Below are 23,089 nucleotides of genomic sequence, written 5' to 3'. Positions count from 1 at the left end.
CGCCTCTGTCGTTGTGTTGTGTTGTGTTTTGACAAATGTAAACAAGGCCTACAAAATAAGATAAAAAGAACTGAATCATGACAGTACCCCTACTCCAATGGCACCACCTGGTGCCTTACCAGCTTTCCGTGGAAACTCCCTGTAGAAATCCCTCACAAGTTTTTTCGACTCCACCTGCAGGGGAAGGTCTCGATGGATAGCCATACCTTCTGGCCTGGTTTGTAGGCTGGGGCAGGTGACCGGCGTCTGTTCACTGGTATGCCTCCAGATTGTGTGGCAGCGTCGTAGGTGGGACATCACAAAGGGTACGTGACCTCCTTCTGCTTGGAAGCAAACAGTGGAGGCCGGTATCTGTACGCTTACCATGAAAGGGGACATACCTGAAGCTGAGGAGGTGAGGGAGTTGTGGGCGTATTCGACCCACGGCAGGTTCATACTCCAGGCAGTAGGTTGACAAGCAGATAGTCAGAGGGCAGATTCTAGGTCTTGGTTCACTTGCTTGGACTTTCCATTGGATTGCGGATGATAACCAGGGGTTGGACTGGAGGTGGCGCCCAGTGTCTTGCAGAATGCCTTCCACACTTGCAAAGCGAATTGCGGACCTCTGTCTGAGACAACATCCTCAGGGATGCCATGAACATGTGGGTCACGAGAAGGTCGGCAGTCTCCATGGCTGAAGGGGAAGGAAGTTCACTATCTTGGAGAATTGGTCCACAATAGTAAGAATTACCGTCATTCCCTGGGATGGAGGCAAACCCATGATGAAGTAATAGACTCAAGGACTCATTCATTCCTTGTGCTATTAGATTGTACAATTCTGAGTTTGGGGGCAGGAGTGGAGTAAAAGTATCATGATGTTCTATTCTATCTTAGTCTTCCTATCCTTTGTCTTTTTTTTTAATCTATGTTCTTTATCTTTAGACTTAGATTGTATCATTTTGTTCTTTCTCTTTATTTCTCTTTGTTCTTGTTGTTATTTTTATTTTTATGAATAATTGCTGTATTGCTGTGTCTAATTGGAAAGGAGACCTCCTGAGGGATCAATAAAATTCTACCTAACCTAACCTAACCTAAGTCCACGGAGAGGTGTGACCAGGGACCGCTGGGGACAGGCAGTAGATAGAGGAGGCCGAAAGGAGGACTTTTTCATTTGAGCAGGCGGCAACAAAGTCTCTCACATCCTTAGCCATTTTTTATCTTTTGAAGGCCATATGGCAAACTTTGGTCGATCTTTGTTCTCACCGTGCTTTTGTGGGTTTCTTTCTGAAACCCGGATTGTCTTCTATTTCCAAGAACATATTGAATTATAATACTACTTTTTGAGATTGCAGTCACTAACCTGCAACCAAAACATATTCTATGGTTGGCTTTGCTCAAGCTCGTCTACATAATATAACTCACTGTGTCCTGGAAAATTTGGCTGCAAGAAGCCTTCAACATTCAGGCTTCTCAGAGAGATGGGACCACAAGGGAAGGCCCACCGTCAGGCATTCAGAGATCTCTCCAAGGGGAATGGGAGCCAATGGCTTTGGATGAAGAGAAAGGACTCCACCTGAGCCTTCAAGTTCTGTGATAACATTCTGTACCCTCTAAAGGTGTTGTGGGCCTATCAGAGAAACCCCCATGAAAGAGGGCCCTCACTTTACAACACAAAAGGCGCCATCACTCACTTGACTATTCCAGTCTCATCGGAAAACAAAACATTCCCTTTGGTAAAATCTCATGCCCTACCTTTAGTTGTCACCATTTTCCTCCATAGAACCGGATAAAAATGTGATATATATGACTTTGGCAAAATACAGTTATATTTTTGTTTGTAGGCTAATGTTGTTTTACTGTCATTTGCAAGAAGTCAACTTGCCCCCCCCCCCCATTCCCTCAAACACACATGATTTATCCTGTATATTTATGCTGCATAATCAAAGTCCTGTTAACAGCTTTTCACAGTAAATTTAAAGCTGCATGTGCGTATAAATGTGTATGCGTGCACGTGTTAAGGCATGTGTGTGTGTCATTAGCCACACAGTACCTCTCTATATTGACTTGAATGAATAGACTCCTCTATGCATGTTTTTTGGGCACAAGGATGTTTGGGATACAAGTAGGTTTTCAAGAGTAGGTCTGGAGGTCATTAGACCCGGCTTTGAACACTTTAACCTGCATGCATGCGGGGGACCAGGGTGAGTTTGTTACCGATGATGATGTTTTTTTGTAGAAATTCAACTCATATGTTTTTAAGAATAAGCCCGGATAAATGCAGAGGGTTGTGTCAGGAAGGGCATTCGACGTAAAATCCAAATATGTGAATAACAACCATGACTTCCATACCGGACGGTCGAGGCCCGGGTTAACAACAACGACCGCCATTGGTGCTGATAACCTACAGGGCAACAATGAAATTTGGCTACTATGGCTCGAAGGAGGAGAGGAGGAAGGTGGGTTCAAAAACAGACAGAAAGGAGGAAAAGCAAGAGTCTCGGACTGAGAGTAGGGACTTTGAATATTGGGACGATGACAGGAAAAGCTATAGAGTTGATTGACATGATGCAGAGAAGGAAGGTGGGTGTACTGTTTGTCCAGGAGAACAGGTGTGAAGGTAGCAAGGTGAGAAGGTTTTTGGAGGGATGGCGAGATAGGGATGGAGGGATAGATGGATGGATGGACGGACAGACTATTGGATGCCCCCAAGAGTCTCCCAAACCTGAAAAGTTCAAATGACTGCTTAGTCAAACCCAAGCAAATGAATCCATTCATTTTTGGCAACATGTCTTGACACACTGGCAGGGACTACAGCAAATACTATCTTAAGCCTACACTAAACACATCCCCGATTTCTCCTCAGGGTTGATTCATGTCTTCTTTTCTGGTACATAAATTGTTTGCACTAATCGTGACTGAAAGCTTCCGAAAATGAATCCGACAGAGAGCAAATGCTGCGCTCACCACCTATTTATTCATCTGAAGAGCCGCAGCTACACAGAACTCACCATGAGGGAATTCATCAGGGAAGATGGGCTCATCTATATAGTGTTTGGCAGCATTGCAGAGGAAGTCTGTGAGGCAGAGGACAAGCAAGGACACATTACATACTCATTTGCATTTCCATAAACCAGACCTAAGTAGTAGTACATACAGTTGTCTTGTAATCAGGAATCTCAATCAAGCAAGATATTCATTTGATATTTTGTTTAATTTTGCATTTCTCATCTCTGTTGTGAAGTGTATTAATTCCTCTACTCAAACAAAAATATCTCTATTAGGTCACTTGTCTAATTCCCTGGAGCAGACATTAACGTTGACCGTTGACATCTTGATGCTATTTTTTATCAAAATATTCAAAAGAAAGAGGTCTTTGGCTGCTGGGACCAACCCTCAATTCTTGGGATTACTGACAACCGCAGTACTTCGCATTTCATTCCCATAATGAAATTATATTTACAATTTCTTCGACACTACACCGTTTCAGAATCAGCTGGATTGTCACAGCATGTTGCTGTGAAGGTTTTTGCAAAGTGACTGAAAAGATTCTCAAGCTTAAGGCCTGGAAAGGAACTCGGTGCTCATGCTCTTGTGAACTTGTCTCCTGTAGAGAGGAGCTCCCGCCCGTCCGTCAAAGTAATCGTTAATATCCACCAAATCCAGGCCAGTCACAGCGTGAAATTGACGGGAGGAAAACAAGGAGGAAGGAATCCACAAGGAGTTGTGTGTTATCATCATGATCATGTACAGAAGTCAAGGTGTTTGCGATGCACTCTTTGAAATCCGGAAAATGATTTGGATATACCTATTACCTTATTTATATACACATTTCTGTGTGTATTTATTTCCATCTATTCGTATAAATAAGTGTAAATATACCCATTTAAATGTTTGAGGTCCAGGAATAATGCGGACCCCAATTCGGAGTGGAATCACCAATCAAAAGGCAAAAATGTTTATTAAAAATACCAATTTAACAAAATCCCACGAAGAATTGTCCAGAATCAGTGTCAATATCACAGTCAAACTTAAAGCGAGGCACAGGCACCAGGTGAACCAAGAACAACAAAAAGAGGAAATCAAGAAATTCGAACCAGAGGAGAATACAAACGTGACATACCATGGAGTGTAGATTATAATCTGGCGCCTGCTGCTGGCTTTATACTCTTCAGTTGATGTAGTAATTGTTGAAGAGATGCAGCTGGTGCAGCAACAGGCGCAGGTTCTAAACAAACTCAAACAAGTAGAAGCAACACAGGAAGTGTTTCACAATAAAATCACAAGACATGACAGTAATTCTATATATATATTTCCTTTTTTGACTTTCTCGTCTCTATTTGCAATCGTTTTTCAACACTGAATATGGCGGCCCTAGCATTCCAGATGGCGTTGCTGGATATGACATATTATATGTTTTCGTTATAAACAGAGACGTAAGATTGTTCAAACTGTTTCACGTAGAAAAATTATTTTATCCAACTCCTCAAGTCCTGCCAGAATGATTCACCCTTCTTTGTAGAGTAGCACTTTTGCACATCCACGTCCTAACATGGCATGTTTACCCCTTCACTTAAATAAGATAAGATAAGAGGGACCCTCTAGTGGCCTGTGCTACAGAGGCATCTGGCCAATCTGAAAGGTTTTTTTTACCTGCTTTATTTGCAAACCTCTCTAACCGAGTCGCGTCAAGGGATGACCTCATAATTGGCCACGATATGAGAATCCTTCTCGACTCACTAGTGTTATTGATCTGTTTGAGGCCACTTATGCGAATCTGTCTAACTGGTTGTAAATGTCTTGTTTCTATCTTCATTCATGCTCACCTGAAGTTGTTGGGAGGTTGTTTAACTGTTTAACAGGCTTCTTGTACATGCCTTACATTTTAAAGTAGGCAGGTCACCCATATACGCCCTAATAAAGTAAGTAAGTAAGTAAGTAATTTGTATTTATATAGCTATTTTCCAGACCAGGGTCACAAAGCGCTTAAACAATCAAAAAATATTCAATAAAGTATATACTTTAAAGATCAAGATAAAACTGAGAACACAACAGGAGTTCCAGAAAATCAAGGAAAACCCTGAACAAATAGAAACGTCTTAAGATGTTTCTTGAAGGAGTCAGTAGATCATCAAACACAGATGTTTCTTGAAGGAGTCAGTAGATCATCAAACACAGATGTTTCTTGAAGGAGTCAGTAGATCATCGAACACAGATGTTTCTTGAAGGAGTCAGTAGATCATCAAACACAGATGTTTCTTGAAGGAGTCAGTAGATCATCAAACACAGATGTTTCTTGAAGGAGTCAGTAGATCATCAAACACAGATGTTTCTTGAAGGAGTCAGTAGATCATCAAACACAGAGAGAGAGAAGATCGTTCCAAAGCTTAGGAGCAACAGCCTGGAAAGATTTCTCTCCTCTGGTCCTGAACCGTGTTCAGGAACCATCAGTAGATTCTGATCCACAGACTTCAGAGCCCGAGCTGGGCTGTAAGTCTGGATCAGATCACTGATGTAAGGAGGAGCCTGACCATGAATAGATCTGAAATTAAGAACCGGAATTTTAAAGTTGATCCTGAAAGAAACTGGAAGCCAGTGAAGAGTTTTAAGGATCGGAGAAATGTGAGTTCTTCTACTAGAGCTAGACAGAATTCTCGCTGCAGAGTTCTGAATCAACTGCAGGCGAGACACATCCTTCTTGTTAAGACATGAAAATAAACTGTTGCAATAGTACAGACGAGAAGAAACAAACGCATAATATGCTAAAATAGTTATCCCAACTTAGGCTTAATGGCTAATACAGTCCCATGTATTGATTTGATTTGCAGCCACAAGCTACATGTCAGCCATTAAGTGCTTAGTAATAGTAATTGAGTGAACCTCACTGCAGATTTCTTTCTTGACCTGAAATATACAACATTTGTCCACTCACACTTCCGTCAACAATGTTCCTGACTCCCCAACAATGTAGAGGTAACGTTGCAGCTTTGTTTATTTCACAACACCACATTAAGTTACGTATATTCCCACAAGCTGTGGCATTTTCAGCATTGTTTCTGTGTTTATCAGCAGAAGAGAAGAAAAGAAAGAAAGGAAACCGTGGTTTTAAAAAGATAGTCTAAGTGAACAATGGTGAAGGTGCTTGACGCCCTGGAGTTAGTGACAGCTTTGTCTTCGGGTCACATAAAAACAACTTCACGTTTCCTCACAATTGAGTTAAACCAATAAATTGTACGTGTAAAAATCACGGCTCTTTTTTCAATACGTTCCCCTAAAAACTGCAGTGACATCACTGCTCAAAACAAACCTCTATGAAGCTGCAAACATGAAACCTTCTCAACATTAACTTCAGATAACTGGAGATTATTTTGGCTCCATAGTTGAAGTGTAAGTAAGTAAGAAAGTAAGTCATTTTTATTAATACAGCGCTTTTCCAGACCAGGGTCACAAAGCGCTTAAACAATCAAAACAATATTCAATAAAGTATATACTTTAAAGGTCAAGATAAAACTGATAACACAACAGGAGTTCCAGGAAATCAAGGAAAAGCCTGAACAAATAAAAACGTCTTAAGATGTTTCTTGAAGGAGTCAGTAGATCATCAAACACAGATGTTTCTTGAAGGAGTCAGTAGATCATCAAACACAGATGTTTCTTGAAGGAGTCAGTAGATCATCAAACACAGATGTTTCTTGAAGGAGTCAGTAGATCATCAAACACAGATGTTTCTTGAAGGAGTCAGTAGATCATCAAACACAGAGATGGTTCCAAAGCTTAGGAGCAACAGTCTGGAAGGATTTCTCTCCTCTGGTCCTGAACCGTGTGGTATCGACATACTCTAAATAGCTAACATCTACAACATATTATTGTTATTCAAAATAACATTTGAGTATCACCCTGCGACACTCAGCCAGTCATACATGTATGGAACTTATAATTGCCTAAAATGCCTTTCAACCTAACCCGTGCATGTGTGGGTGCAAGAAACAACTTTAGACACTTTTATTCGTGCAACATTTCCTTGATTCTCTGAGACTCCTGTTTTTTTCTCGTGTTGTCTTGATTAGAGTATTGTTTTGATTGTTTAAGCGCTTTGTGACCCTGGTCTGGAAAAGCGCTGTATAAATACAAATTACTTACTTAGTTACTTACTTTCCCCGTGCATGTGTGTGAGTGCTTGTGTGTGTGTGCATGTGTGTGAGTGCTTGTGTGTGTGTACTTGCCTGTGCATGTGTGTATGCCTGCGCCAGTGTGTGTGAATTCTTGCTCGTATGTGTGTGTCTGAGCTCAACCTGCACACTGATGTGGTCGGACTGCAGAAGGAAAATGTGTTCCTTGTGCAGAAAACTTGAAAGCGTCTGTGGATGTCTAAGCCAGCTCTCTCTTAATGACAATCCCAGATCTACACCTCGAGTTCTTTTGAGCGTGTGTACCCACTCCTTCATTTCAGCCCAGTTACTAATCCTAACATAACACAGGTTCACCGAACCACTGGTGACTGTTGACAGTTACCCAAACTAGACATCTGTCCATCTGTTCTCTTTCACCGCCAAACTGTATTTACACATATATGGTAAGTAAGTAAGTAAGTAATATTTATTTATATAGCGCTTTTCCAGACCAGGGTCACAAAGCGCTTTAGCAATCAAAACAATACTCAATAAAGTATATACTTTAAAGATCAAGATAATACTGAGAACAACACAGGAGTTCCAGAAAATCAAGGAAAAGCCTGAACAAATAAAAACGTCTTAAGATGTTTCTTAAAGGAGTCAGTAGATCATCAAACACAAAGAGAGAGGAAGATCGTTCCAAAGCTTAGGAGCAACAGCCTGAAAAGATTCTCTCCTCTGGTCCTGAACCGTGTTTAGGAACCATAAGTAGATTCTGATCCACAGACCTCAGAGCCCGAGCTGGGGTGTAAGGCTGGATCAGATCACTGATGGAAGGTCTGACCATGAATAGATCTGAAAGTAAGAACCAGAATTTTGAAGTTGATCCTGAAAGAAACTGAAAGCCAGTGAAGAGTTTTAAGGATCGGAGAAATGTGAGTTCTTCTACTAGAGCGGGTCAGAATTCTTGCTGCAGAGTTCTGAATCAACTGCAGACGAGACACATCCTTATGTTAAGACATGAAAACAAACTGTTACAATAGTCCAGACGAGAAGAAACAAATGCATGCATTACAAGATCCAGATCATGTTCCGACAACATTTTCCTAAGTTTAGAGATTTTTCTCAGTTGATATATATATATGTATATATATATATATATATACGATAGCACTTGGGAAAATCCCTTTTTGCCCACACACACCATATGTATATGCCTGGCTCTATTATCGTCTTGGGACAATTTTACAATGGGATCAATTTTTTTATTTGACAGAATTATTTGACCTCTATATAAAACATGTCTTTACTAGCTTTAGCATCTAACCTTTGTTTAGAGTAGTAACTAGATGTCTTTGCTCCAAGTGCCTGACATGATATAATTGATTGACTTTTTGTCAGTAACTTTGTGCCACTGTTATTCTATGTTATTGTTATTATTTGTGTCGTTATTACTCATTTTGCTCAAGAAAACATGAAAGACATGTCTAAGCTCTTAAACTCCTACGCATAATTTATTAAAGAACAAAAGGGTGGCTTGATCATTCCCCCCTAACTATTCCGGTAACACTTTAGAATATGGAAAACATTTTAACTATACATAATCTTCTTATTCATATGTGTATTATCAGATAATAATACACTTATTAACCATAATCTCACTATATCACCAACTCGAACCTTGTTCATTGTGACGATATTTTAACCTTAATAGCGTGATAATAATGAGTTCCCTTTAAAATACACCTAAATTACTGATTATTAACAAGAAATAAAGATGTTAATGAAGATGAATTTGGGTGAGAACTAGGTTCTCTCTATTTAACCCTTATTACCTGTAAGAACAATGATATATGTAATTTATTATTAATAATATTATCTATTTTAGAGCAAAACAATAACAAATATACTACTATTAATAGAATACGCATGAATTAAGTATTAATACGAATAAGGAACATATTAACATTTACAAATACCTATTTTGAATAATTATGATGCTATTAATACTTTTATGGTGAACTACTTATCCATTGGTATGAACACGTATAAGGGGTTAATAGAGAGAAGCAAATCAATCTTTATTAACATATGTATTTCCTGATAATAGTCATTAATGAAGATGTTGTTCAATGTGAACCCTTAATATCATGCTATTAAGGGTAGAATATAGTCACAATGAACAAGGTGTGATAATAATTAATATCTGTTAATAAGTGGCTCATTTGCTGTTAATACATATGTGAATAAATATCCAGGTAGAAAGTTTATATGTGCAAACTGAACCCACATATTTTTGCTAAACCAGCCATTGTCAGGTATTGATAGAGGTGCACTAAACATCACTTATAGATAAACAATTTCCAGAAGGAGATCTCCAGAGGTAATAATAAAGTTTTCTATCTATCGACAGACAGACAGACAGACACTGGCTTCCAGTTTCTTTCAGGATCAACTTTAAAATTCTGGTTCTTACTTTCAGATCTATTCATGGTCAGACTCCTCCTTACATCACTGATCTGATCCAGTCTTACACCCCAGCTCGGGCTCTGAGGTCTGTGGATCAGAATCTACTGATGGTTCCTGAACACGGTTCAGGACCAGAGGAGAGAAATCTTTTCAGGCTGTTGCTCCTAAGCTTTGGAACGATCTTCTCTCTCTTTGTGTTTGATGATCTACTGACTCCTTTAAGAAACATCTTAAGACGTTTCTATTTGTTCAGGCTTTTCCTTGAATTTCTGGAACTCCTGTGTTGTTCTCAGTATTATCTTGATCTTTAAAGTATGTACTTTTTTGAGTATTGTTTTGATTGTTTAAGCGCTTTGTGACCCTGGTCTCGAAAAGCGCTATATAAATAAATATTACTTACTTACTTACTTACTTACTTACTTACTTACTTACTTACTTACTTACAGACAGACATACTTTATTTATCCCTGGAGTTTAAATACTTTAATCTATTTATCTCATCCATATATAATACTTATCATGTCCATAGCATTTTTTCTTCTTTCTTAATGTGAATTATTTGTGTTTGTGGTTTTGGTACAATAAAGTAAACATGAGTGCACAGGCAGACAGGCAGGCAGACAGGCAGGCAGACAGGCAGGCAGACAGGCAGGCAGACAGGCAGGCAGACAGGCAGGCAGACTGGCGCTGGAGGGATTGAATGTCCGGGGTCTGCCTTCCTGCTTCTCTATCGTGATATCTCCAAGACGCCTGTCAAACTTCAGGAGAGGCTGAGAGGAAGGGAAGGAAAAAAGGCCGGGGAGGGAGGAGGTGGAAATGTGGGGGCGGACTAGTGAGTGTGAAAGATACTCTTGACTCTCTCTGTGCTCCCCCTTCGGAGGGAAAATACAAAGGGAGTCGTGGACCCGAGGGTCGCGTGAAGCTCTTGTGTAATCACAAAACACCAGCGCTGCCGTCTGGGGGTCGACGCCGTGATGTGGGCTGAGGTCAGGTGCAGGTGGTTTCACGTCACACACATCTACGTCGAGGAACAAAACACACTCTTTTCTCGGAGCATTCCTTGCAGATGATGTCACTCTTAGATCGCTTTTCTCTGATTTTGTACTATTGTCTCCTCCACACAACTGTGGTCTTGAAAGACTGATTTTACACCCACAAAACAAAGCGACTTTATTGGAAATGTATCACACGACAAACACAATAGACCAAAAGAACAAAGAACGTCTTTAATTGTAACAAACAAAGGATGTCAGTAAAAATGTAATGATTTCTTTAATGATAGTATCTTGAGCTTTAAGCTTGAATCCTCTGACAAAATAATTCCTGAAAATGTTCTCATCTCTGTTCTGATCTGAAGACTAGTGTCATCAGTCCTGATTGGATAACATCAGGATTTGAACCATTCAGAATTATCTTTCTCTATGAAGACAGAGTCAAGACATGAAAAGTCAAAGCAATGTATTTGGGTTTGAAGAGTAACGGGTAAATTGACCAGTAATAGTTTGGTTCTACAAAGGCAAAGTAAAAGCTACAGAGTTTACAGCCTTCCTGAAGTCTGAGCAACATTAGACACAAGTGGTGAGAGGAGGAGATTTAAACGGCAGCCATCAACGTTGATGTTGTGTCTAGTATAATGACATTACACTATTTTCATGATGGCCTTTCGCCAAATAACTATAAATAATAAAACACATAAATCCAACCCCAGGATTTGAGTATAAGCCTTGTGTTATCTCTGGGTCCAGTTGAACAACCTCCCTGGCTTCCATAAATATAATATTCAGTGATGGAGTCTGTGATCCACACAAGGGTTCAAGAAAAAGTTAAGAAGTGGAAAGCATCACAGGTAATATTCCTAGATTTTGTTCTGATTGACCTCATTTTATATTTCGAGATTTTGGCTTTTGAGAGATTATCCTTGTTAAACTTCAATGTATGCAGCCCAAATAATCTCTTTATTATATATATTTTTTAAACATGTTTTTATTGAATTTTCTAACATATGTTTATCACGAAATGGGTAAAATAACATAATAAATTAAAAAAAACAAAGAAATAGAGACAGTAAGGTAAAAAGAAAATAACAATAATAATAATAAAGAAAAATAAATAAATAATGTACATTTTCAATATGAATAAAGTTACTCCTCTCCACATTTCACATGGTCCCCAGAATCCACAACTGATCGTTTCCCTCCATATGCGATAGGAATGGATTCCATATTTTTTTCAAAGTCTTCACATTTATCCTTTAACACATACTGTAAGTGATTTTTCTCCAATGGTAAGAGTCCAGTCAGTCCTCGCAGCAATTGAACAAGGCTTGGTCCAGTCATACTCTTCCTACTCTGGCTGTACATTTCTTTGCTTGTAGTTCAGATACAAGTTCAGAAAATAAACCTATTTTTTTGTATTTGCGATTTACTAGGAAAATACCCAATACACAAAATTTGGTTCACATTTTATTAAGATTAATAACATATTTTTGTTAATAACTTTTGCACATCCCCAGGTGCAATGAAAGAATGATCCTCTTTCTTCTTCACATCTATAGCAGACATCTGGTATATTTGGATTCAATTTATGTATTTTTTCTGGTGTAATGTATATTGTGATTAACCACTTATATTGCATATATTTCATAAGAGTATCCGCGGATTGTTTGGGAGTTGCTTTTTCTCAAATGTCGATGTAGATATTTCCTCCTGCAAGTAGTTTCTTATCTGCAGGTATTTTTAGATGTGTGTACGCTGAATATTATGTGTATGTGTGTTAGCTCCTCAAATGATTTGCAATGTCTGTCTGCTGAAAATAGGTCCTTGATCTGTGAAATTACTCTTAATTAATTTTGAAACCACCATCTTGTGTACCAGGAGTAAACAATTATTACACCAGACAGGACTGAATGGAGAAAGGATCGATTTTTTTTAAATATTTCTGAACTTTATACCAAATATCTACCATATTTTGACAATTGGATTTTCTGTAATACTACTTCACTATAATATTTTCATTTGTTAAATCAACATCACTTTCAGAAGTGTAAAGATTTTTTTTTTATAAAATGGAATTCAACATTTATACTAGAGGGGTCAGTAATTATTTCTCCAATGTTTACCTTTAAAGTGGTTTTAGCTCTTTCGGTTTTCTTTTTCTTTGATGTGCCCTGCATATATTTACCTGCCTTTTACCCCTGGTCGAAAAAAAGTCTGTTTTAGTTTCAATTTTGGCTTTTGATGTTGAGATTTCATTGCACTAACATCTCTATTTTAAGACGTCTTGTTGATTCTGGGGCATTTGTTTTGATATTACATAGTTTAATTATTTAATTTTAGTTTCTAATAATACTATTTTTTTTATTTTGTAGTTGTGAAGCCAAATCATTTAATAAATACTTTAAAAGCTTCTCATCGCACAGAGGCAGACGTCATAAAATAAAAACTCAACTCAATCAATCCTATAAAAATGAAATAAATTCCTTGTCTCTTAAGCCTTTTAGCTGAAGTTTGGATTTTGGTCTGTTTTTTTAAAATCCTGGTAAATCAGTGTACGACACATTTACAGGAGCATGGTCTGATATGAGGATCCTGTCATAGCCACAATCTTTAACTTTTGAAATGAAGCTGAAATGAGTGTGTACTTGAATAGGATTTATGTGTACTAGAGAAACAAGAATACTGCAGCCTCTGGGTTTCTATCTCTCCAACAACTTTTCTACTTTTAGTATGAGATTGATCCTTTCCAGATGATCGGTCTTTCTTTGGCTCCTGAAGTTGAAATATATATAATATAATATTATAATATATCGACCATTAAGGGCTGCTATATTTAAGAAAAGGTTACTAAAAAACGTCATTATTTGGTGTGTAAATGTTGACTAAATTGACAAGTTCTGTTAATAAGGTTCCTGGAACTGTTAACTATTTACCAGCTTTAGGAGAACATTACTCGACAAATACACACATTCTTATTTTTTTTTAAATTTTCCAACAAGAAGAAACACATGAGACGGAGTTCCCTTTGTATCTTAAATAATTTATAGCATTGTGATTTACAAGAGCGTCAACAGCAAAATAACAAAAACGATGAACATTAAAAATAACAGTAAGAAACCTTGACATGGATCCACGTGTGAGACGAGCGACAACAGATACTGTCATGAACAGAGGAGGCGAGAGGAAGGCAAGAACTGCATCAGTGCAACTTGTCGTGTAAAGACACTATTGGTTAAGATTCTTCAGGCAAAATACATGAGATGAGAGACGGATGGAAGGCCAGCTGGTGAAAAGCTTCTTTTTCTTTCCTGAAAATGTTATTGAAACATCTAGAGTTTTTTACTGACCGCATGACTTGGTTTGCACACTAGACATTGATGATGTTGGATTTTGATCTGTACCCTCTACCATGTTAAATACAACACGTCTACATTAGAACCTTCTACACCTCACAGCAAAAAATGTATTCTGTCAATCAGAGTCATAGTTTATGTACGATCTAGTCGGCTGTGAACATTGTTTAATAAGAGCCTCACGTACAACAGGAAGAGAAGGGTTGCCTTTCTAGAAGCAGCTCAGCGTACGAGGTGAAGCGACAGAAGATCCCATTATAATGAAGGCTCAGTGATCTCTAGCAAGAGGAGGTAGAACCAAGGAAAGTGGCTCGGATGTAAAGATGTAGTTTTTAACTCGCTTGTTCTAGTCGACTTGAACCAGTGAGCCACAAATCTGTTTTCATCCACCAACAAGGAATTTCATGATGGTTGAAAGCATCAATTCAAAATTAGAGTCGGTTCATGTATTTCTGAGAATTGTAAAGGAGGTGCTGTAAAAAACAAGCTAGGGGACAGATATAATTAATGTCAACAATTGATTAAAAAATAACGTTAAAGGAATTTAGATAATTACAAAGACAGGTGGAGTTTTCAGGAATTAAATAGAATATGGAAATCAAGCTTATTCTTCCTGTTACAGTATTGCATATATATATATATATACCGTAAACACATTTTGCTAAACCCATAAACTCGATTGTAAACAAGGTCATTTTACTTTACGGGCAATAACAAAAAGAGTTGCTTTTATGAAGGTTTTATCTGCGCAATACATGTTGCCGTCTTGATGTAATCTTGCCAAACAGATCAATCTTTGGTTTGATATCACTCTCCAGCTTCTTAACCGTTGTCAGTGGAGCACGACAACCAAGTGTGTTCGCGAAATCATTTTCATGTTACTGAGTAATTCATTTATAAACCGAGAAATCCGTCCTCCCAAGTACAGCAGGACCAACGCAGACACAATTCACCCTTTAGTTAGTTAGTGTCTGCTGCTAGATCATGTAGACGATTACCAATTAGAATACAAATAAAATAAAAAGCCTAATTAAAAACAACATTTTTAACATCAGAAATACATGTATATTGCTGCATGATTATTATTGAAGGATCATCTTCAACACCGTAATTAACTTTTAGCCAATTGAAGCCTCGGAGCCGTTCATTTCTGTGAGCCTGCAAGATAGTTTGACGTCCACAGATGATCTCAAACTCTTTTATGGCCATCGTGATACTGTGAGGGATCTTAACAGATGGTCCAATAATCAACAGGACAGTAGTGTAGTGAGTGTATCTCAGTCGGCTGAGACACCCCAGTACTAAACTGTGACCCAAACGTTTTTCTACTGGGGTTCTGACGTAACTAGTTTTATTCACACGGCTGCACTGACAATTATGATCGATCTGCGAGAAAACAGAAACAAGTCGGCTGCCACAAGACACAAATAAACCCAGCAGAGGAGCATACAAGGGGTCAGGTGTCAAAATAAGGACAGAATTAAAGGCTCGAATTTGCCCTTTTTTCTTGAACTCAGTGCAGCAAACTAACTACAACCAATGTGACAAAGTCAGTGCCCATGGAGTTGTTCGCGTATATAATCTTTGTTTATGTTTTTTCATTTTATAAATGGTTCAAACTAAACATCTTTACACCAAAAGTGTTTATTCATCTTCAAAACTGTTGCAACAGAAGAGAGGTCACGTGAGGTTTTAGGATTTATACATTTCCTAGTTTATTCCCTTAAAGAAGTCGCGTTGGGCGAGAGGCGAACAGAACGGAGGGCACACACTTTGGACGGTGGGAAGAAACATTAAAATGACAAAAGTTGACTCAAAGATGGAAGTAAACGTGCGACCTCCCCACTGTGAGGTGGTTGATCTGAACACCACCGATGCTAGGTTTAGTGGAGCGAACCACTGACACGAAACCACTTAAACCTGAGGGATCATCGGCAACATGAGGCGTTAAACGTCAGATTAAACAAGAGACACTTCATCAAAAGGATAAATAACATGTTTAAATTAATAGCTTCCGGAAAAAGTCTGTCATTTCCTTCTTTTTTCTTTTTTACAAACCCCGACTGGATCCGGAAATGTATTTTTGTAATAGACAGCAAATACACTTGTGAAATCAGAAATGAAAACAAACATTTGTGACTCTACAAAGAGATCAATCAACATGTAGAAATAATTTGTAATAATATTTTCTTCTTCGAGCCCTTTTTCTTCTAAAAGTTGTTCTGAATTTTAAAACCAATGGATCATCGTGCCTGGTTAAGTGATGTTCTATGTCTATGTGTCGACTTGAGAGGTAGAATTAAACTGCAGTGGGGGAGGAGACATCTCAAAGGGGACTTGACAAATCTTGAAAAAACTATCTCTAATCTTCTTTTGGCTTGCAAGGGAAACTACTTTTTTCAGACGACAAACATGGTTTCTTCTGCAAAACTTGCGTTCGTTGAAGCTGTAGCGGAAGTTTTTCGGTATTGAAATTATAACCTGATTTAGATCTAAACCCGTGTCTGGTTAGCTTTCAGAGAACGATATATTCACGATATATTCACGGGCAGATTTAAGGCTTGGATTCATATTCATTATATTTACCAGCATTGTGGATATTGAACATATTTTACCAGCTACACATTTCAACATTGAACAATGAACAAATTGAAATTTCAATTGAAATTTCACATTTCAACAATGTGTAGCTACACAGCTACACATTTCAACATTGAAACGTGTAGCTGGTCAGGATGAGTGTGTGTGAGGTTCATTTCTTCACTGTGCCTCACATGGAAAACATGTATTTCCTCTTAATCTTACTTATAAGCAAAAATCAGTCTTAAATAGTAAAAGTCACACATTCCTCTGTCCAAGTTTGTCCAATTTTACATTGTAACACTGAGCTCTGGGGTCCGAGTCACGCTCCTGGAGTCCCACGCAATCATGATGAAGGTCAATTTCCTCACAAAATGTGTTTTTGTTGCGTTATGTCGGCCCTGAAATCACCTGCGAGTGTTTTTTCGTCCGCCAGACCTTTGTGCTGCCGAACGCTCGTCTAGCTGCACTTGCAGGACTTGACCTTCATGTTGGACAGCTGCTCTATTTTGGGAGTTTTCCCAATGTAGTAGAGAATGGTGAGAGGCTCCAGGTCCTGGGAGACACAGCATGGAGATGCAGATGCTTCTGGGTTGATGGTGTTGTAGAGACCCAAGACCTGGAAAAGAAGAACGATGGGATTGATGACAGATTGAGGACCTAAGATGAAAGACACATTCACCGGTGAAACGCTCCAGCTTTAATAATTCCAAAGCCAACTATTAGAAAAACATGTCATGTTTGCGCCAATTAAGATTGTGACATTTGATGTTAGTCATAAAAGAGCAATAAAGGACAATTAGCTTTTGTTTGAGTAATTAAGCAAGTCAATTATATTTGTACTTCTATATTGATCAATTATAATTTTTTTGCTCGGCCAAGAAAGAAAGAATCGCACATAATAATTGAATAAAAAGGCAACTACTACAATACAAACACTGAGTTGAAAATGAACTCATTTTAATCCTAACGCATGAAGCAGACTTTGGAACATAAGGCCAAATGGCTTCTGTTTCGCTGAAAAAAGGGCCTAAATAGGTAGTGACCAAGCCCAGAACAGCCTTATAGAGCAGAGTCATCCAGTGTGTGTAGCGTCTTTCAGAAAGAGAGGAAGCTTTGGTATAGAGTTCACGTTGAAGTGTCAGCGTCCACAGCCAGTGCTGAACCTCAAAGCACAAAGAGTCGATGATTGTAGGCGAATATTCCTGTTTTGTTCTGACATCATTGGCAAATAAAGCTGATTGATCGTCGCTGATATCATGATTTGGCTTTGAGGGCTGAACATGACTTGTTTCTCTAAAAGAAACATTCATTTTAATTAAATCCAATTCTCTAACATGTTGTTTGATAGAAAGCTCTCAATCATAAACAAATCCTGGGTACTTGTAACTGGTACCCAGCTAAAGAGCTTGTAACTTAACATGGAAAGTTCTAATTATTCTTTTCATGTTAACAGATGAGTTAGAAAAAATATATATAATTACATATTTCTGCATTAAAAACCAGTTTAAATTGTTCCAGCTAAGCCTTTACTGTATCAAAGGTAGATTGAAACAATGTGAATGCTGCTTTCTTAAACCTGATCTAAGAGAGTTTAAAATGGTGTTGGATTCCGAAAACGTCCCTTGCTTGTACGTATTTTTTCAAAAAATTTCGCCAGAATCCAGAATTTAGAAATAGGCCCAACACTGGGTATATATAGAGTTCGCCACCTTTAAGCAGCGGGAGGAGGAACGCAGATTTCCGAATTTAGGAAGTATGTTTCCGCTACGGCTTAAGTTAAAAATACAAGTTAGTGGCTGAGCAATAAAAGCAGTAGCCAGCTTTTGATACAATCTATCAGGACCAGCTGATTTTTTAGGATACAAGTTTTCCAATGAAACACAGCGCTGAGAAATATAAACGTTGAAAATTTAAAATACGATCAATGGTAAAATCACTGTTTAAAACAGGATTTTTTAAAAACACCATTTATAGAGTCACAACATGGAACTTCAACATGTAATTTTTAAGTTTCCTGTACAATACAAAGTCTAATGTCTTCGATGTCAGACATCACTTAAGCTTTACCTTGGAATGCTGTGTGTCGGCACTCCACAGATAAGGACAAGCACCAGCACAGAAGTTAGCCTCGTAGCCCTTCGGCTCATGGATCCATCGCCAACCCAGGTCCTTCTTGAAGTCGATGTAGAGTGAGCGCAGGCAGCAGTTGTCCTGCACGTTTCTGCAAACAAACGAAGCAAATTTTAACACTTTTCTGTGAATATCTCATTTGTTAAAACAAACACCTTCATAAAACATTAGAACGCATTTATAAACTTTTACATAAGACAACATATAGCATATAAAAGGTTTTCGCCAACCTTCGGATCCAGAGCAACATAAAAAAGACATTTGTTAACAATTAATACCCATTTAAATCACATTCATTCAAATTTTTGATTGACAAGTTCATTGGTTATGAGTATATTAATATTCCTATGCTGACATTTAAAACTAATTAAACCTGATTTTAACATTCTTTTTTAGAGATTTAACATTTTTAACCCAGAATTAATTATTCATTATTTATACACCCTTAAAGATAAATCTTCTCATTTTATTTTTATTTATTGTTTTTTATTCATCCCTTTTTATCTTATTCATATTATTTGATTATTTTATTCTGAAATTCCACTACAAAAAAAATAAAGTTTACAGCGTCTCATTTTAAGGTGTGAGATTAGAAGTGAAATCTCCAAAATAGCTATATTATATTTATATTCTTTACATTTCTTCCTTTTTTAATTTCTTTAACAAAAAAAGGATTACTTTTTAAACTGTTGCTTGTTTTAGGACACTTTAGAATCTCGTTGTACAATTTTTTGAACAAGCTAAAGTCTTCTGATTCTGATCTCAACTTTTTAATTTGAATTTTGGATTGTAACTAAACTTGAAATATAGTCAAAGTCATTCTTCGCAGCACCTTTAATAGTAGTAAGTAGTAGTAGTAGTAGTAAAACAAATTCAATAAAGTTCTACCTAACCTAACCTAAAATGATTAAACCAGCAATATGCAATTACTGAAAATTCTTCTTTCAGAATTAGAGAAATGTACCAATTTATAATTCCACAGGGGTGTCCAGACACCAATTCAGTAAACTTGAATAAATGAGTAGGTTTGTTGAATGTTACCGGGAGCAAAAGGCAGCATCGAGGGCTCTCTTGGCCCGGTGTGCCTTGTGCTGAGACTGAGACTCCAGTCTGTAGGACGGGAGGAGCATGAGCAGGAGGTGAGGAGCACGATTGCCTTGCAGCCGCTTATTGAACACCTTCAGGTCACTGCTGTCATTGTCATCGAAGCCTAGATGAGAAATAAAAAGATAATCAAGGTACATTTTTGGACCCAAACCCACAACTGAAATTTTAATTATAAAACGCATCCTAATGTGTATTAAATATGGTAAAAAAAATATTTGAAACTAAACCTATTTGAATCTTTATGGGGGAGAAAATAACCCTTATGGTTAAACATTTTCCCTGTACCACTATTTCCTCAACATGATCGGGTGCAACCTACTGTCTCGCTTGCAGTTGATTCAGAACTCTGCAGCCAGAATTCTGAGCCGCTCTAGTAGAAGAACTCACATTTCTCCTTCAAACTCTTCACTGACTTCCAGTTTCTTTCAGGATCAACTTTAAAATTCTGGTTCTTACTTTCAGATCTATTCATGGTCAGACCTTCCATCAGTGATCTGATCCAGACTTACACCCCAGCTCGGGCTCTGAGGTCTGTGGATCAGAATCTACTGATGGTTCCTGAACACGGTTCAGGACCAGAGGAGAGAAATCCTTCCAGACTGTTGATCCTAAGCTTTGGAACGATCTTCTCTGTGTTTGATGATCTACTGACTCCTTCAAGAAACATCTTAAGACATTTTTATTTGTTCAGGCTTTTCCTTGATTTTCTGGAACTCCTGTTGTGTTATCAGTTTAATCTTGATCTTTAAAGTATATACTTTATTGAATATTGTTTTGATTGTTTAAGCGCTTTGTAACCCTGGTCTGGAAAAGCGCTATACAAATAAAAATGACTTACTTACTTACTTACATTCAAGACGTTTGGTTGAGCAGCAATAAGGTCAATGAGTGGATGAAAAGATGGGCTAAAAAATATGGACTCACCTGCAAAGTGAGCCTCAAGCTCTTCGCTCTTGTTAGGGATGATGTAGTTATTCGAGGGGACGAAGGTGCAACACGGGCAGTGAAGGCTGAGCTTGAATCCGTTGTTCCTGTCTGCAAAGTGTAACCGTTGCAACAATTAAGAGGTCGGAATAGCACACAGACCAGATCTTCCATGAATAATTTCATTTCATAGTACAAAGAGTTGAGAGAAGTTCTGGATTAGGACCTTTACCTCTTTACCTAGCTGACTGTTTGGCTGACTTGAAGTCTCAGAACCACAAGGAGATGAAACGTCTCCTACTAACCCTTGATATATAGATTTAAATTGGAACACCAAGTTGTCTTAGTCTTTTGGGGACAACAACAATGTGGAATTGTTCTGTCATCCCTCAACCTGAAGCCGGTTATTTACAGAAGAACCAAGGTCGCTCAAAACAGTGACTATCATATAGAATACCAAAGACATTATATAGAACATTAGGTAGAACACCCAGGGGTAGTGAACAGATGGAGGACTCACCTCTGTGATTGAGCCATTCACTGATCGCCTCCGTCACATCAAACGACAGCCACTCTCCCTCCGTCTGCGTCCGAACAACCTTGCTGTCAATATATCGCTGTGTTGGCGACGTCAGGTCTTTTTGTACCAAAATCTAGAGACAAACAATCATAGTGAGAGACTGATATCCCCCTTGTTTGAGCTTTATCAGTGGAGCAGAACAGTAAGTTTATGCTTTGATGTAACTCCCTTTCCTCAAGATAAATCGACTCATGTTTTCATTTCCTCCTTTTACTTCGGTCTTAACGCCTGAGCTGCCCTCAAGTTCCAGCTGTAACCCACGTGACCGCTGGAGTATCCTTCAAAAGGTCCCGCTTTGCCCCGCTCTGACTGCCTCAGTGACGTAATCAGCGCTGCACAAATAATGAATTGCAAATAAATCCTTTTCTCTGAATGATCTCTTCACAAGATAAAAGTTGGATTTATTGTGTATTTCAGAGACATGGCAGAGAGAGGAAGATTTTTTTCATCTTAATGAAGCCCTGCCCCTTTTACATTGTGGGGGTGGTTTGGCTGTTGTTTTTATAGAGATAGTTGTTCATGTAAAGTGATTCAGACACAGGAATTCACTTCTTTTGAGTCCCAAATGATCTTGGTTGGTTCTCCAAGACCTTTCTATTGTGTGTCATTCTACCACTTGCCTGGTCCTGAAGAAGTGTTCTTGAAGAACTTTAGTGACTTTTTATCTTCCATTATTCAAATGGAATCCGTTTTTAATCTTGGAGACTTACATTTTCATGTTGATGACATAACATCTTGCTCAGCTAAAGATAAGCTCCAATCGCATATTTTTGTTGATGTGTCTTCAACTGTATTGGATGCCAGATAAACAGATATTCACGTCTGTGTGGGCCCTAAAATACTGAGTGTGTTGGAAAAAGGGCAGTGACAAATCTCAAAGCCTGGCCAATCACAGCAAAGCTGGTGTGGTTATGGTAAACAAGATTTAAATCTACCATAAAATATGTGTTTTGAGTGCGCAGGTCTTAAGCCCATTTTCAAATTTAAATATTTCATTTAAAAGGGAGTTTTGTACAAACAGACACAAAATGATGAGTAAATATAATTTATGTTCCATTGATTATAACTTTTCTTTTTAAAATGTTATTTTTACATATAATAAAAGTATAAATATTTTATGAAAGAAAACAGGATAAAACATTTTTTACAAGCTTATCTTCATTTTGTTCTTCCTGAGTATGATGTTACTTCGTCAGATCTCCATTGATCAGCATAACTTATGAAAGCAGTGACTCAGATGCTAAACTTGTGTTTCTATCTTTACACATCAGTGGAACGTGACGAGGGTTCTTGTGTTCCTTCATCCCTCACACGTTTACAAGTGCTGTGCTTTCGTGAGAAAAGTTCCCTGCTAGGATCTGTGTTTAGCTCAGCTGTCATCTCCTTGTCTGAACATAAACCTACCATAGCCTGGCTGGTGCAGGGCGGCTGAAGGACTGACCAACAGTCTGCAGCGATTTCAGAACAAAATCACCGGGCCTGATATTCTGCAGTGTAATAAACATGGTAGCCATTTCTACACTGCTCTCAGATCTCCATCAATCATTGTGTTTTCTCGCTGATAGCCGTCAACACTAAAAGCCTGAGTGCTGTCGAGCAACTTTGTACACACTAAAAGTATTCTTATGTTGTGTGATGGTTTGAGTCTGTTGAAGGTACACAATAGTGTGTAAGCCCATCTCAGGGAAGTGACGAGGCATACGAGAGCAGGATTTCTGCTCATACAACTTATCTCATGTGTATGTGTTATTGAGCACACGTGGCTGCAGTGATTGTGGAGAATGACTTTAGACACCAGCACTGACTTGGCACATGGAAGTCTCAGTGCTTATGCTGGTGGTTATGTTTAGCCTTTGTGAC

General features: G+C 38.3%; 2 protein-coding genes across 2 annotated transcripts in view; both read right to left on the bottom strand.

The window, feature by feature from the left end:
* Positions 1–23,089, bottom strand: part of adcy3a (adenylate cyclase 3a) — a 216,899-nt gene that overhangs the window by 78,262 nt on the left and 115,548 nt on the right. The window lies entirely within an intron of this gene.
* The window catches only part of tgfb2 (transforming growth factor, beta 2), a 29,797-nt gene continuing 20,287 nt past the window's right edge, over positions 13,580–23,089 (bottom strand). The window contains exons 3-7 of the mRNA XM_087805831.1: positions 21,170–21,302; positions 20,650–20,760; positions 19,660–19,828; positions 18,556–18,709; positions 13,580–17,104 (exon numbers count right to left, since the gene is read on the bottom strand). Coding sequence (XP_087661957.1) covers positions 16,946–17,104; positions 18,556–18,709; positions 19,660–19,828; positions 20,650–20,760; positions 21,170–21,302 — 726 coding nt within the window. The 3' untranslated portion in view covers positions 13,580–16,945. The remainder of the gene's footprint in view (positions 17,105–18,555; positions 18,710–19,659; positions 19,829–20,649; positions 20,761–21,169; positions 21,303–23,089) is intronic.

Source organism: Callionymus lyra, chromosome 13 (genome assembly GCF_982586985.1).
Source record: "Callionymus lyra chromosome 13, fCalLyr1.hap1.1, whole genome shotgun sequence".
Lineage (NCBI taxonomy): Eukaryota > Metazoa > Chordata > Actinopteri > Syngnathiformes > Callionymidae > Callionymus > Callionymus lyra.
The sequence above is the reverse complement of the archived record's forward strand: the minus strand, read 5'-3'. Positions and strand labels throughout refer to the sequence as shown.